Source organism: Anas platyrhynchos, chromosome 33 (genome assembly GCF_047663525.1).
Source record: "Anas platyrhynchos isolate ZD024472 breed Pekin duck chromosome 33, IASCAAS_PekinDuck_T2T, whole genome shotgun sequence".
In the NCBI taxonomy this organism is placed as follows: Eukaryota; Metazoa; Chordata; class Aves; order Anseriformes; family Anatidae; genus Anas; species Anas platyrhynchos.
In genome coordinates, this window is record NC_092618.1 from 83463 (window position 1) to 99801 (window position 16339).

The 16339-nt window shown below is 42.5% G+C and overlaps 1 protein-coding gene across 5 annotated transcripts; it reads right to left on the bottom strand.

Moving 5' to 3' along the window:
• Positions 1-3: 3 nt before the first annotated feature.
• On the bottom strand, positions 4-12125 carry LOC140000235 (ATPase family AAA domain-containing protein 2-like). Of its 5 annotated transcripts, none has more exons than XM_072030041.1 (13): positions 11627-12117; positions 10480-10633; positions 9578-9656; positions 7986-8058; positions 5714-5824; positions 5168-5273; positions 4241-4363; positions 3910-4012; positions 3574-3689; positions 2452-2626; positions 1993-2081; positions 1500-1659; positions 514-650 (listed from the first exon to the last, which is right to left on the bottom strand). In XM_072030041.1, the coding sequence occupies exons 3-13, from the start codon at positions 9629-9631 to the stop codon at positions 525-527; spliced, it is 1236 nt and encodes a 411-aa protein (XP_071886142.1). In that variant the 5' UTR covers positions 9632-9656; positions 10480-10633; positions 11627-12117; the 3' UTR covers positions 514-524. The 5 variants fall into 5 exon arrangements, with proteins under 5 accessions (XP_071886144.1, XP_071886142.1, XP_071886143.1 ...); XM_072030042.1 differs by having other exon boundaries at positions 11483-12117; XM_072030043.1 differs by lacking the exon at positions 514-650 and adding an exon at positions 4-132 and having other exon boundaries at positions 10480-12118.
• Between the last annotated feature and the right edge of the window lie 4214 nt (positions 12126-16339).

Sequence of the window (16339 nt, forward strand, 5' to 3'; positions counted from 1 at the left end):
TTGCTTTTATTTTAATAGAATTAACGTCTAGTTGCAATTTCTCCCTACTTGCACAAATCTGAGGATAGCATCGGCGCAGAGAGCACAGAGCAGCTTCAGTACATAAGGATTTGATATCTGCACCACAGTATCCTTACAAACAAAAATCAAACGTTACATCAGTCAAGGCCCAGGTTTACAACATGCAACATTTAAAGAATTTGTAATGCCAAAACCAAACAGGTTAACAGGGAATTCAAAGTGCTACCGCTCTGCAGGGAAGTTTCATGTTGCTCACTGCCTGATATCCTGCGCTTATGCAGCTGAAGCAGACTCCTCATCAAAAACTATACTCTTGAGGAAGATGCCCCAGAACCATTTAACGTTCTCAGACAACAAGAGGAACGACAACAAAGAGTAAATAGATGAAAGCATCTAACTCTGATCGCTATGAAGGCGTGCCAGCTGCCTCGTTGACTAGTTGTGCAGCAAGGCACAAGAGCTTGGGTACTGCCTGGTACAAGCTAAGGTTCTTTACAACTTGCTCACAAGCAAGAATCCATTTTGGTTTCAGTCTTAACAAGGCATTTCTCAGCTAGTTCATCAAGCAACATGTCCGGTGGCTTAGGGGTCCAGTCACGAGTATGAATCTTGAAAATTTCTTTTCTAGCCTGGAAGCAAAATCATTGCATTTTAGCTTGTCTCAAGTTTTCCTTAAAAATACCAACAAGAAACAAACAAACAAACAAAAAAACCCAAAACAGTCCTCCCTCAAAACCCCTCACCTATTAATACGCTTTTCTTACTTGCTCAACTTTCAAGTATTTTACAGTTATTTAATATACACTCTGCATTGTCAACCAGGAAATTGAATATTTCTTATTTGTTACACTGGACTTTTTTCTAGGAACCTACAGTGAAAGAAAAGGCATTTATAGCTTCAATAACAAGTTTCCAAACTATGAGACCTAAGGACCCAGAGGAAAATACTGCAATGAAAAATTTATCCAGAAACTTTTCTTTGTTGTCCAAAAAACTTCTCTAAAATTTAACAAGCTTTCATTGTGACAGTCTCATTACTTCATCACATTTGCTTTTCAGGCAGTAAATTCACAGAAAGCACTGCTGGCACAATGTTTCAAATTGCTACAATTACTATAAAGAAGAAAATAATTATGACTCAAACTACTACCACTGATCCGGGGCACAATCAAATGCACACACGTCCCCTATTCATTCAGAAGTGAAGGACTGAGACCAAAAACACAACTTCATGATGAAAGCGCCCAAGTGGACTAAATAATTAAGCAAACAGGTACAACTTTGGGAATGAAAGGTTTGATTATAGAACTAACTACTTGGTGGTATCATCTTGACCATATATATTCAGTACCAGATTTGCCCTCCATGGAACAACGCAGTGTCTCCACATATCACTCTCTTGTTCAAGTTGTCAATTTTTTTTTCCTATAAAGTTGGACTTTGCCATGGTAGCACTAATGTTGAATTTCAGTTCTCACCTCTTTATTTGGCAAGTTGAAGAGGAACTCTCTGTCAAAGCGTCCTGGTCTTCGTAAAGCAGGATCTATAGAATCCAGTCTGTTGGTAGCTCCAATTACCACGATCTCCCCTCTGTTAACTATGCCGTCCAGAAGCGTCAGAAGAGTTGAAACAATGGAACTAATAGAAAAATATAATTTTTACTTACTGGTTCAGTAAATTTTGTCACATTCCACATGACTTTCTTCCATGAGTAGTCAAAAAGGACAAGCTTTAAGGACAAGACTCATTTTAAGACATAAACAATAGGTAAGTTAACACAGACCACATGCTGATATCAGGCTTAGTAAATTGGTTTCAACTATCGTTTAGAAGCACCTGTTTTGGCATTGAGTTACAAGTTTTCAGGATAAATTAACGTGTTCACAGTAAATTAAACAGGTCATCATCCTTTTTTTTTTTTTCATTCCCCAGAGATCAAGCAGATTTTATGTAGGTGCAAAACTGTAATACCTATGAATGTGGTCTTGTTTACTGGAGCGCACAGGAGCGAGACCATCTATCTCGTCAAAGAAAATAATTGAAGGTCGCATCTGATAGGCCTAGCACAAAAACACAGAGTAAAACACCATTATTTAAAGGAAAAATGCACAGAAACATCATGGTTGGAATGTCATCTAAACTAGATTTTTCACTTCAGCCTCTGGGACATCTACCGATAGAGCTACTGGAGTATCTGGCATGTCTAACAGAAGACAGCAGTCTGTGTCAACCCACTGTATCCGGGTGACAGGAAGCAAATCGTTCCAGTAGTTCCTACAGCTGACATTCACAGCAGAAACACTGGCATTTCCATTTCAGTGGGAAAAAAAAATAACAAAATACAAAAAAAGCAAGTTCTACTTAAAAACGTTGACCACAGAAAATAATGGTTTCAACTCTGACAGAACACACTGTGCATTTCAACCTTACCTGTTCAAATAACACACGAAGTTGGCGTTCTGATTCCCCCACGTATTTTCTCATGCAGTCCGAAGCACTTCTCATAAAAAATGGTATTTTTCTGTCACTTCGGCTATATTCATTGGCAAGTGCACGAGCAACTAGTGTTTTCCCTGTTCCTGGGGGGCCATAAAATAGACAGCCTCTGCAATAAAAAAAGATCCAGATAGGAAAAAAAAACATCATGATGAGTACCTCCTACAACCATCATCTCTAGAACAAGCGTCTTTCCTAACCAAAACACATCACGTACAGGACAGCAGTAATAGCTGAAGTGTGGGTAGAGTCAGAACAGATAGAAGTTCTGCATTTTTACAACGTTTCACAAGAAAATTCATTTTTTTCACCCAAAGAAATGAATAAGGGGGTAACTCAAGTGTATAAAACCTTCAAAAGAGAGCATACTGTCCCAGAAGGACACTTCCAAAACTGCTGACAAACAGTTTGATTACAGCAAACCGGAGCCAAACAGGCAAACTTCAGCACAGAATCTGAGAATGGGCTGAATGGTGAATCACCACTTCATTCTTCAGTGATAAACTGCATATTCTTGCTTTCACAATATGCAGAATCTGATAGTAAAGCATTTAATGCTCCTCTCAAAAGCATTAAGTTACTGGGTTTGGTCTCTCAGACCATCTATTGCTGATGGCACGTGAGGAAGCCTAAAGCCGGAAGGAAAAGCGATGCCTTAGCACTCAGAGGGAAAAAAAAAAGAAAACAAAAGTAGGCAGGAAAAACAATTGGGCTTCCAGGCAACATATTACAATTGACTTCCACTAGATAATCCCTTCTTGCTTACAAACTAATCAAGCTGACTTGTACATAAAACTGAGAACAAAACCACTCCAACCCAACTAACCCAACTTTTTAAAGACACCAGACGGTAAAACTTAAAATTTTAAGACGTTGCTTATATTTTTAACCTACAAATATTCTGGATTCTATCCATTTTTAAGAAACCACTTTTTGCTACTACTAAAACAAACGTTCACCGCTGCCAAAATGTTGAAGCATGGAAGCATATTGATACCTTAACTGAACTTTCTCCTGAAAACAGCTGACTTACGATTTATCACTTTAATGAGTTACCTTGGGGACTGAATATTGAACCGCTGAAAAACTTCTGGATACAGGAGGGGAAAAATCACCATCTCTTTCAAAGCTGCGATGTGTTCGGAAAGACCACCCACGTTCTCAAATCCAATCTAAAGAGAAATTCAACACAACAGAGTCTGTATGTTAAAGAAAGCAGCAACCTAGATCAAGGTTTCATCAGAAATTATCTCACCACAACGGAAACATTCTGGGCAATTTTTGAAGTTGCTTTAGAGAAAACCATCAACAAAGGTAGTTGTAGATGGCACACTGAGATCTTTCATAATCCCTGGAAACACTCGCTGACACGATGATTAGTTTAAGACTTACCGCACTATCTATTTGCATTGCATCTCCCTGACTTCCTCCAACTTTCTTTTGATCCCTCTGAACTCTCTTTAGGTCCTGTTTCTGAAGTTTCACTCGAAAAGTCCTGATTTGAATTAAGGAGAAGTTATAGGGCTTCTTTTTCTTTAAGATGCAACTCGAAGATTTTTGTTTTTCATAAGAATGCCAAGCAAATGTAGAAAACATTAATTAATATATAGAAGACCTAATTAATTGACATAAACTCACACAGTTAAATTTAGATAAACTTAAACATGGCTAAATATCCATTTGAAGGAGATTCATCCCTCCCCTGTTCTCTAATGACAGCAACCTTCTTGGAGATGTGCTCTCGCTGTCCTCACTGCTCTCACCACTCTCCTCCGTATCACATGTGCTAAGCAAGGGAGATGAGCAAGAGGGTGTAGAATCACTGATGTCATCTGCATGTCTCCGTCTGCAAGCCAGCATATAAACCAGAAAGTTAAAAAGAAAATAGAGCAGATACTAAGTAACACCAAAAGTTAAGGGAATTCTATCTCAAAATTTACTCTGAGATCTATTTTCCAGTCCATTGTACTCCTTAGCAATCTGATTTCAAAGGCCATGACATGATTTTCCTCGTGACAACTGTCTGCTTTCAAGAATGCTCAACAAAATATCTGGCAATCAACAGCATTCTCTACGCACTAACTGCTTACAGAATCCAAAAAGCCTTTATCATTACTAAGGCAATTTATGACTTCATTTAGATCTTTTATTGTTTAAGGTTAACTTCATACAGAAACATTAGTTGATTCCAAACAGAAACTAGAGTCAGTATTTGAGTGATAACTTTTTTTTTTTTTTTAATCCAACAAAACTTCCATAAAGCCTCTCCCTCTAAATCGAATAAAATTATTTTTGGTTTTAAGAAAATAATTTGTATCCTTCAAGATTAAATAGTCTGACTAAGATTTTTAAGGGGGGATTCTGGCTTCAGTTCCAGAACCAAAGAATTTCAGTTACAGAAACTCAGACACTACCTCCATAATCATCTTATCAGCGACCCACAAATATTGGATTTAAAAAAGAAACCAACTTAAAAGTACCCACCTCCTCCCCTCCAAATGTTTTTCCTCTCTATCCTCAGACTACCAAAGTACCGATCATAAACTTACTCTGTAATTACCACTAAACTGAAAACCCTTTGAAGCATTATGCAGTAAGGAGACTGACAGCTCTACGGATAAGTTAGAGCTATCACTAGCCATACACCAACCTGGCACGTCTTCTATATTTTTGTGACCCAGCATTTTCAAGTGACTCTTTCTGTCTGACAGAACAGGGCTGGCCCGAGTTAGTCCTCTCTCGATCTCTTTGTCTTACTGAAAGGAAAGAATTTAGAATAATGATACAGATACATTTAAGAGAGGAGGATATCAAAAGATAAAGAAAATGCCACGTGTTTCACTCATCCCTAATTCCAGAAGAATTTTTAACTGTTTTTGCTTTTCATCAGTGCATGGTACAAGCGGAAAACTACGCCCTTTTTAAAGGTGAACTGAAAATCACAAGAGCAAGACTATTAAGTGTGATTAATTACTGTTATATCAAGGATGCATAGCACTAAGTACGCCAAACAGCAAAGAAATACAACGGGCACAGGACACACGTGTCTGATAAAAACAGCGAAGTTCATGTGCAGAATGAAGGTACAGAACTGAAACAGAACTGTGTGCGCAAACACATGTATTTGCATTCAAAAATTTTATCTCACTTATGTGCAAGAAATAAGGTTTTAAGAGAAACTGTGCGTTCAACCTACTTTCCATAGGAGCTTGGTAGCGGTCAACAGGTTTCCTCCATCGAAGGTTGTAACGCCTTGGAACATCTTCACCGTCATTTTCTTTGTTCTCACTTCCTCTTGATGTTTGTACTGTACCACAAAATGACACCGAATCGTTAAGTACTTTTGCAAATTATATGAAATCCAAAATGCATTACACAGATGCCTGTAAGTTTTATTATTATCATTATTTTAATGACACAGTGGATCCTGCAAAACCTTAAGATGAATTTATGCAAGTCACGTTTCAGAAATCACAAATCCTAGCAGATGAGCATGCATCTAGACGTTGTTCTGTCCTCTCTGAAACTGCTGATGGACTTGTCGTCAGCCTCAGTGTTTAACAACAGGCAAAATTCTGTCATATTGCTTAGCTAAGATGCAGATCTTCTGAAAACAGCTATTTCAGAAAGTCACTTCTTAGTTTGAGAAAGTGTTTAATGGAAAGGGTTTTAATAATCTGTAGTGCTAAGACTAAGCATAGTAATCTAAGTCCAAGTCTAGCTCTGCCACAAATTCTGTGAGCAATAATGGGCCAGACACAGGCTTGAAGCTCACCAATGAGAAAACAATGCCAAATGCACATAAGCTTAGGCCCTTAGCTTCTGTCAAGTAACCTGAAGTTGTTTCATGAAAGATGGTAAAAAACACAAAAAACAGAGTGCAATTATCTACTGGGTTCTGGTGAATATCCTCTCACGTTAACAGCAGGACACCGAGGAAGGAACGTACATACTCCGTTCACCTACCTGTTTGCCAAAAGGACTTATCTTTTTTTCTTGGAAAGCACCGCCCTCTTTGGTTTTTATTTTTTAACCCCAAAGGTTGCATTGCTTTCTGAATGCAAGGTAGGTGCCATGGGGTATACAGACAGCACACGGAAAACTGAGCGATCAGTAAATGAGTTTGCGATCACTACCATCTCCAGTCCTTGGTGTTCCAACACTTCTATCACAAAAGCATGAATTTCTCTGCTTTATTGCTCCACTAATCCTTTCCTTTGTTCCAATAACTTCCTTTGTAACAACACTGACACTTTCCTCACTCTTCTCTGGCGTATTTTTCATTATAAAAGTATATTCTAGCTCTTTCCTGATTTAAAATTGTAGTTTGCATTTTGATCATCAATTAATTGCTCCGGGCTCATTTCCCATTCAACGTGCTATTTAAAATTCCTCTCTACAAGTCTCTACTGCACAGCTCCCTGAAACCCACACACTTTAACCAAGCTTCTCCCTCTAGACTGGCCCCCGCCTTGTATTCAAGCTACTCTTATTCAGACTTTGAGCTAATGTTTTCCTAACTAAACCTCCAAAGGAGTCAACTCTGCTTCTCCCTTACTAGTCCATGGCCCAGCCATTCTTCCTCCGAAGAACTTCCCTCGGGTTCCCACCTGCCACTGTGCATCTCTCTGCTCCTCTGGGCCTCTGAAGGGAGGAGCAAAGTATTTTCTGGGGCTCAGCCTCCTGTCACTGTCTCTCTGAGCTCCTTTGCAGGTGTGCAGGTGAGCTCTATCACATAATCTAACTTGTCAGCTCATCTACTGCAACACCCTTTTTGGTCCTTAAGTACAGTCTTGCCCTGTTCTGATCTGTTTAGAAAGCTCCTACGAGGATGATCTAATTTACTGCCTTAATCACAACTAACGTTCTTCTTAAAAACTGTAAGTTTTCCCATCACTTCCAAGTTAATACGGCCTTTCGTGGCTTAACCTCATTCCACAAGTCACTGAGTACCCAGATGACAGCTCCTAATTACAGGCCCTGACAGCAGCTTACGGTGACTGCCTCCTAAACACAGAAATGCACAACGCTATCCTCCCTCCTGCTGAGCTTCACGCTTGGGAGGAGCTTTTCATAAACATCTGGCAGCCTATCTACCTTGCTTCCTGAAAATTCTTGCTGTGCTGCTCAAAACCATGAAAACTGTCACGCTCCTGCTGTAGCGGTATCACCGTTTCGCATGCTGAGTAATAGTAATGCTGTCCATTTCTTTCCATTCCCACCTGTCTACAACCATCTGTTGCCTTTTATCTGGTAAGCAGTTTGGAAAAGCGCTGTTGTTTTTGGTGGTTTTTTTTCACCTGTTCTGAGCTCACTACAGTACAGCCCTAGAGCTCATACTAAGGCTTGTGAAGTCAATAGCAACACAGAATTTTTACAGAAGACAAACACCCAGTAGATTAGCTTCTTTCAATTGTTTAAGGCTTTTGGTTAGAACAGAGTAAAGAAAACTTAAAACCAGAACTCACCAACCTCATCTGGACTGCCAGGTCCAGTTCTTTCAAAGTCTGACTTCACACAGGTGAAGATATCAAGGTTCTCCTAATTCCAAGCAGCAAGAAAGATCGGTCACAAACGTGCAGAAAAACAGACGTGCATACACGTACATCCACTGACAGACACGTCTGTCTGTTGATGCTTACACAGTAACATTATCGAGGCACCCCGTATACACACAAAAAATAAATTATTGCACAAGAGGAGAGAATGGGAATATGATTGCGTGCACCCACAATCAGTAACAAGAATTTCTGCTCTAAACCAGGGCTCAGTACATGCAGTGGTTAAATACTTGCCCAGATACACAACTGAGTGCATTAGTTAATCAGAGGTTAATAACCTACAGCGTGACAGAACCAGGGAAAAAGAACTACCTTTCTAGCAGACATACCAAAAGAAATCATACAGGCGTGTGAGAGATGCTAATAAAAAGTACTGTGGACAATTCTGGATTCATTTCACAGCCCTGGGCAACCAGCTCTAGGTGTCCCTGCTTGAGCAGGGGAGGGTTGGACCAAGTGACCTCCAGAGGCCCCTTCTAACCTCAACCATTCTGTGATTTGAGAGAAAAAAAAGGGAATTCAGAGCTAAACTAAAAGCTGTGAAAGTAGGTTATCGGGAAGTTTTAAAATGATGTGCCTATCATTCAAAAGAACAGTAATTTAATAAAATAGTTGAATTTAATAGAGCAAAACCAAGACAGAGGAAGTATGATTGCTGCATACAACTTTAACAGGGGTTCCTCTAGAGACAGGGGTTTATTTAAGCTCTCAGGGAAGGCCAGCACACAAACAAATATACATAAAGTAGCCATCAGTTCATTCAGCTGGAAATTTGAAAGGCTTCAAGTTCCTGAAAACTCTGGGAGCAGTTTGCAGCCAAGGAAGAATTCTAAAATGCAAGTTAGGTCAATTAAAGAAAACAGCTCCATTTGCCTGTAACAGATGACTAAAGCTACATGATACTGGAGATTCTTTGTGAGCTCTCAGGAAAAAAAAATGTTAACAGGAATCAAAATTCGAGTGAGTGACCAACACAGGAAGCTATGCACTGCCTTTTGTTAAGCTTTCCAAGTAAGTGCGTTCCTGAGCATGACGAGAGATATGATTTAGGAGTTAAGGATAAAAAGCTGAACAGCTTAAACTGCCAAGCTGATGGAAAGCACCAGTCTTTTTGCATATTCAGTCCCCCAGGCAGAGCTTTTAGTAACATTTGGAGTAAAAACCCAAGTCCGAAACAGCTGTTTGTAAACAGCGTCCATTCAAAAAGCAGAAGGCAATTCAGAAACTGGAGTGGAAGACATGCATTTCAGCATCTCCCCGTTATCCCACATCTTCTGCAGAAGATGCTTCCTCCACTCTTAAAAGACATCTGGAGCACAACCGTATCAGTAAGACATGAAGATATAACCAGAGAGCAAGACCAAATGGTAGTTTAGACCACACTATTCTTTGGAAGGAAGTTATTTCAGTTCAATTAAAATTACAACTAAGTTACTTCCCTACGTGAAATACTCTACAAAAATGGCAAACTGACGGAGTATTTGCTCTGTCATTTGTACCTCAACATCTTCCCAACATCTTTGGCATCTACGCATCTGCTCCATTTCATCCATTTTTTGTAGCACAACTTCCGCAGTACTAAGATACAAAGTTGACATGTAAGAGCAAAGTTAGGCATGTATGAAAAAATAAAACAGCACACACAATCAATAAGAGATTTTAATGTAGTACGCACAAAGCAAAAGTCATTGACACTTAGCCAAGATTTTAGACATTACCAAAACATTAGGTCAAATCTTTAGTTTTGATAGAGATTTAAGAACAAGCTTTTGAGGATTTGCAAACATACGCTGTTTTCAGGTTTATTCTCCTCTCTTACTGAGCACATTTAAAATATATATATATTTAAATGCAGGAGGAAAATAAGAATTCTGACATCCTAGTAAGATGTTATAAAAAAATTATGTCAACTTTTAATCCTACTTAAGTTGCTCTGCACAGTAGCATTAAGCCATTTTTTGTTAACCAAGGAAAGGCTGTTTGTTCTTCTCTACATGGGAATCTAAGTTTTGTGTTGTAGAAAATGATGAAATGAAAGGAAAGCAAATTCTGAAGCAGAAAACAATTTTGGCTTCAGAAACAGAAATCAACCATGGACAGAAATGCAGAATCGCTAGGACTACTTTGCTTTGACTGTATCAAACCGTCCTCAGTTTCTTAACCAAGCATTACATTCACTTTTGTGAGTATGGAACAAAAAGTTCATTAAAAATGACGGCACTTCTGATGCTAAGAAAACTGCCAAATGGGGAAAACTCAACGAATTGAACTCTCAATGCCAGGAGCAGCCATACCTCTTTGCTGTCAAAAAAAAGAGCAAGTCAAGGCCAACATCATGCCATAGTGCAAAGGCTTGCTAAGAAAGATCATTTTAAGAGGTCTGCAAGAAAAGATGACTTACTTTGTTATAAGTTTGTCAAATAGAACGGACGAGTTAGTAGTAGAGTACCGACTGCGTCGGACTCTACAGCTGCGGCGCAGCTCCAAGTCCCTGTTTTCTCCATGGACTCGTCTCACAGTTTTTGCACCAGCTCTACTCCTCAATGTTCTGGTGACTGAAACGCAGAAAAAGTATTTTGAAACAGTCAAGATGGGATTCTCCTTATTTCACCGTTGCTCTTGTAAAATGTAAACAGACAAACAAAAAAGGCACCCTGAAGTGGATTGATTTTTCTTTAAATTTCAGATCAGAAGTTGTTGACACAACCACTGCATTCCACTTATTTATCGCTCTGCACGTTTAAACTGTCTACTTAAAACTGTGACCTGTAGAGAAATTTTTAAAGAGACTGAAAGCTAGCCAGACAAAAACAAACGTGCAACTTTTGTTCCATGCAGGAGGGAAATTTACTCCAGTTATTTCTGTCTTGGAAAAGTGAGAACAATCTACACCTTTCTCTAAGGTGTTTTCACTCCATTCATGTCAAACTGTATCTAACAGTGCTCAAAAAAAAACACTATTACATTGCAAGCCTCTTCCTAAGAGGTGTATGTTTTATTACTCCGTTTATGCATGCAGCACTTTCATTTCCTGCATTATGGACAGCTCAAGGAGGTAAGAATCGTTTCAAGAGAAACACCCAAACACCAGATAACTCAAACTCGTGCTTTTTAGAAAAAAGCCTGCCCATTGTTTACCGTACAGCACCCTTTGGCACAGGTTTGTTGCTTGCACTGTCATTAAAAGAGCCAAGAGGACAAGGGGAAGGGAAGAGCTACACCACTGTGGTGGTAGGATCACAGCTAAGGTTTAGTTTTGTGGTTGCCAACTATAAAACTAAGTTTAAACTTACCAAGTATCAATTTACTTTGCACAATTAGAACAGTTTGCTTTGTGCCTACGAAGCTGCAATTCACACTGCTCCCTCCCCAAGGAATTCATAAAATCTCCTATTTGCACCTACCTCTCTTCACAGAAAAGTCACTGATGAGTGAATTCAGCTGACTACAGAAGGCTTTGGGGCCAAATGAAAGCGATGGAGTGACCAAGTGCCATCCTCTTCAGTAACCAGCATAAATCGGTATCCCGGGGAGTTACAGCCACTTACCTGTGTTGTATTCTTTTTTTTGTTCCAATTTCGGCTTTCTCGACTGCCTACATTAAGAAAGAGGACAGGGGAGAGAAGGGAGAAGAGACTTTTTGTATTAGACCCATCAAGGATGGGAAATTTCACCACGTTTACAAGCCAGTGCTCCATGGTATACAAAGAGAAGCCTGTAGGCCTCACGGAGGATCCAGATCCCAAGTCTGTTGTGTACCAGATACATGCGGTTCTGTATGTACCCACATTTCCTAGCTTGCTCATGTTGAATTCTCAAAATTATGAGCAATAGCACCCAAGTGGAAAAGATACATGTCCTGGTTTCAGTTAGGACAGTTAGTTCTCCTAGTAGCGGGTAGGTTGCTATGTTTTGGCTTAGGATGTGTGAAAGGATGTTTAGAAGAGTGCTGATACCACCCCAATGTTTCAATTGCTGCAGAGCAGTACTTACAACAAGCCAAGGACCTTTTGGTGTCTCACTGTCCTACTAGCAATCAGAATTGGCACACAGCAACAGCTGCGAGGGGACAGATTCAGGATGGCCGACCCCAACTGGCCAAAGAATTCTATGCACACAGAAATCACACACACAATTTCTAGGTTGGAAGAGACCTCAAGATCATCGAGTCCAACCTCTGACCTAACGCTAACAGTCCCCACTAAACCATATCCCTCAGCTCTACATCTAAACGTCTTTTAAAGACTTCCAGGGATGGTGACTCCACCACTTCCCTGGGCAGCCTGTTCCAGTGTCTAACAACCCTTTCGGTAAAGAAGTTCTTCCTAAGATCCAACCTCAAACTCCCCTGTCGCAACTTAAGCCCATTCCTCCTCATCCTGTCACCCGGCACGTGGGAGAACAGGCCAACCCCCACCTCGCTACAGCCTCCTTTAAGGTGTCCGTAAAGAGCAATAAGGTCGCCCCTGAGCCTCCTCTTCTCCAGGCTGAACAAGCCCAGCTCCCTCAGCCGCTCCTCGTAGGACTTGTTCTCCAGGCCCCTCACCAGCTTCGTCGCCCTTCTCTGGACCTGCTCAAGCACCTCGATGTCCTTCTTGGAGCGAGGGGCCCAAAACTGAACACAGTACTCGAGGTGCGGCCTCACCAGAGCCGAGTACAGGGGGACGATCACCTCCCTAGCCCTGCTGGCCACACTGTTTCTGATACAAGCCAGGATGCCGTTGGCCTTCTTGGCCACCTGAGCACACTGCTGCCTCATATTCAGCCGACTGTCCACCATCACTCCCAGGTCCTTCTCTGCCTGGCAGCTCTCCAACCACTCATCTCCCAGCCTGTAGCTCTGCCTTATGGCAACATGCTGCACCATGGATAGGGCGGGGCAGCCGGGATGCTAGGGGTTACGCTGGGCACTGGTCAGCGGGTAGCGAGCAACCGCATTGTACATCACTTGTTTTGTACATATTACTATTAGCAGTACTATTATCATCATCATTATCATTATTATTTTCCTGTCTTAATAAACTGTCTTTATCTCAACTCGCAGGCTTCACTTTCCCTTTCTCTCCCCCATCCCAGAGAGGGAGGTGAGAGGGTTGGAGAAGGGCTGTGTGGTGTTTAAGCTGCCGGCCGCGTAAACCACAACACCACCTCAAGGGTTGGAAAAAAACATATGTTTGTAGAAAAGACTTTCCACTGAGAAGAGACTAGCTTTAAGGTGCTGGTACAGCCATCAGCATGCTCATAGCTTTGCTGATTTAGCCGGAGGTTTCAGGCCACACTCACTGCACATGCTTTCTCTCTTGCTTTTCAATCTACAAGTTTTTCAAAATAAAAATAAACTAATTAAATTTAAAAAATAATATAAAAAAATTCAATGACTGTTCAGAGGAACAGTCAACTTGACATTATACATCCTAGAATTAAAATCTAGTTCGAGTTTTTCTCCCATCTCCAGACCTTGCTAAAGATGCTTATTAGGAGCTCTGTCAAAAAAATTGGAAGGCCTTGTTATATCAAAGCTTTGAACCCTTCTTACTGCCCTTGACCTCTTCACATTGCTCTCCTACAAGGGTGAGTACTACATTTTTAGTACGGGGGGAACATTGTGATATCCTTGAGTGGGGGGTCGTTCTGTTTACAAAATGAAGTTCCAGCAAGAGTACATCAAATGAAATTTTCACTCGAAAGTCAGAAAATAGACAAGATTCTTCTGCTTCCTGGCACTAACTTTACTAAGAGCTTAGCTAGCGTTTGCTCAAGGTAACAGCAAAGGCATGAAGAATTAAGGAGGGCACTGGTAAGGGCACGTGGGAGAATGCTTTTCTTCCTCCTGTTTCTCCGTGCAGAGAGAAAGGGGCCTCACGAGATGCTTGCCCTAGCACAAGTTTGAATCATGCATCATGAAACAACTCTTGAAGACGTTTTTTATTCCCCAGACCCAGCAGAGATGAAACAAGACCTAAAGCTTGATGAGACCAGCCTGGTCTGCCACAGTGATGTTTAATGTTTTTCCTCCGGGAGGCTTAAGAAAGGAAAGAGTGGAATAACTCAGGAGACCTCTGTACACATAGTTATGCATTTATTTGATGACTTCTCTGCAACAAGCACAGTGCCGTGTACTCGTGTTATTCTTTATCAGCTCTTCTTTTATCTTCACCTTGTCTCAAACAAGGGCACAGCCGGGAACAATGGACCAGGAACCCTGACCATCCTCTGGCTCCTACAAAAGCATCCCAAGTCAGTGAGACAGCAGACACTGAGAAGCACTACGTTACCTGCAGCAGGCTGCCAGCAGGGCAGAACTGGCTCGTATCAGTCATACAAGGCTGAAAAAACGCACTCAAGAAGTGAAATTCAGCAGAAGCAAGTGGCTAAACCAGAGCAAGGAAACTGCAGGAAGGAATTTTGTAGTAGTTTGAAAGTTATTTTCCTCCTACTATGGGAAGTGATCAACAATTGCTTCTAAGAAGTTAGCTGTTGGGTGTCTCTAAGGAAGCAAGCAGATGCTCCAGTGCCAGCCAAACAGATAAGTGTGTTTAGGCTAGGAGCTCTGGCGTCAAGTCCCTACGCAGATGACTCAGGAAGGCTCAGCAGAGAAAAGGGCCACTTCCCACTTTCCCCAAACAAAAAGGGAACTCTGGAGCACACGGGTGTCAAGTACAGGTCACAACAAAACGACCTTGTTCGGCCTGAGGAATCACAGCGGGGTTGTAAAGCTGCAGACAAACAGCCTCCAGAGGGACAGCCGCCGCTTACGGTCTGCCACAGGACTCCTTGGGACTGGAAACTTGGGAGAAGACGAAGCCATCAGACTCCGGTTTACCTGAGACTTTCTGCTGCATGCTCCTTAATCTAGATGGATGAAATACGCCGAATAACTGAAGGTAAATGGCTTGCTGGTATCGGGAAAACTGCAAAAGCTGCTATTGCCGAGTCTTTGCGCACCAGAAAGTCAGGAAAGAGACATTAGGATGTGAACAAGCAGCTAGGAGCAGGATCGCCATCTCTGTCATCTAGGGCACTTCTACATGTCTCTGCTATATGAGTGCTCCAGCAAAGGCTGGCGGTCCTACAAACGAAACAGGAGTGACTCTGTGCCTCGAAGCATGGGAAAGTTCTGCAAAGAGGTGAAAAAACACAAAGAAAGAAACCAAACCAAACACACCTTACAACCTGTTTCATGAGAAGGATTCTGCTTTCGCTTCAGTGAAAACTTTACATTTAACTTCCTCATTCCTGCTCCCACAAGGAAAGCGGGCCAGCTGTTTGCCCTGCCTGACTTTGCACAGCCTTCCCTCACGTGCCACGGGCAGCTCAAGTCCTTGCAGGCTTTGACAACCGCTTCTCATGCACACTGCAACGGCAAAGTGGAGATACTGAAGCAGCCTCCAGCGCCTGCTTGCAAAGAGACGACACCCCAAGGGCTGCTTCCTGCTTAGTTCAGTAGACTTGAAATGAGAAGGGGGAAGAGAAAGAGCAAAACAAAACCCCAGCCTGAACCCAAACAGCCGAGAACGCTGAGCTCGGCGGCACGGAGAGCTGAAAGCATCGCTCGGAGGCGGGGCTCGCCCTGAGAGCTGGGAGGTGCTTTGAGGTGGTTCTGCTCTGCCTTTGGGAAGAGCAGAGCTTGAGCTCTAGCTAGCTGTGTGTACAGCAGCCAATTCCTTCAGGTGATGCTGAGCGGGGATGGGAGCAGCAAGACGGAGCTGGAAATGGTGTGGATGAAATACCAGACACACGAATCGTCCCTAAGAGCAAATTCGGGCTTTCCCTAACACCATCAACCCCTTAAGGGAAGTCGTAACCACATTACACCCCCTAACTAACGGTTTTTTTACTTCAGCACTAATTAACTCTGATTTTTAGCCTTGCTCTCCGAGCCCCCTCAGCACCCCCCGCGTGCACCTGCCCGCGGGGCCGCCTGAGGGGGTGGGGGGCTGGTGAACGAACCCCCCCCCAAAGCTCCCCGCCCGGGCTCGCTCGGAGGGAACCCCGCGGGAACTCACGGCCGGGGCTGCTCTCTGCCTGCTCGTCCTCCTGCCGCCGGGCTGCAGCGAGAGGAACTCGGAGCTCGAGTCCATGGCAGCCAGGGACCGCCGGCGGCTGCCGGCGCTGCGCCTCAGCACCACCATGGCGGCGCCGCAGGGACTCCCGGAGGCGCGGCGCCCACTGAGGCGGCCCCGCGGCCCGCTGCGGATCCCTCCGCCTCACACGGAGCCCTCTATCCCCCTCCTCCCCCCTTTCTTCCCTCCTCGGCGCGG

Excerpts from the sequence above, each read along its gene's own strand:
- LOC140000235 (XM_072030041.1), bottom strand. The coding sequence starts at position 9,631 with ATGGATGAAATGGAGCAGATGCGTAGATGCCAAAGATGTTGGGAAGAT. Across the intron at positions 8,059-9,577 it reads GATGTTGGGAAGATGTTGAG|GAGAACCTTGATATCTTCAC; the intron begins GTACAAATGACA and ends GCTTGGAATTAG. Across the intron at positions 651-1,499 it reads TCAACTTGCCAAATAAAGAG|GCTAGAAAAGAAATTTTCAA; the intron begins GTGAGAACTGAA and ends TTTTGCTTCCAG.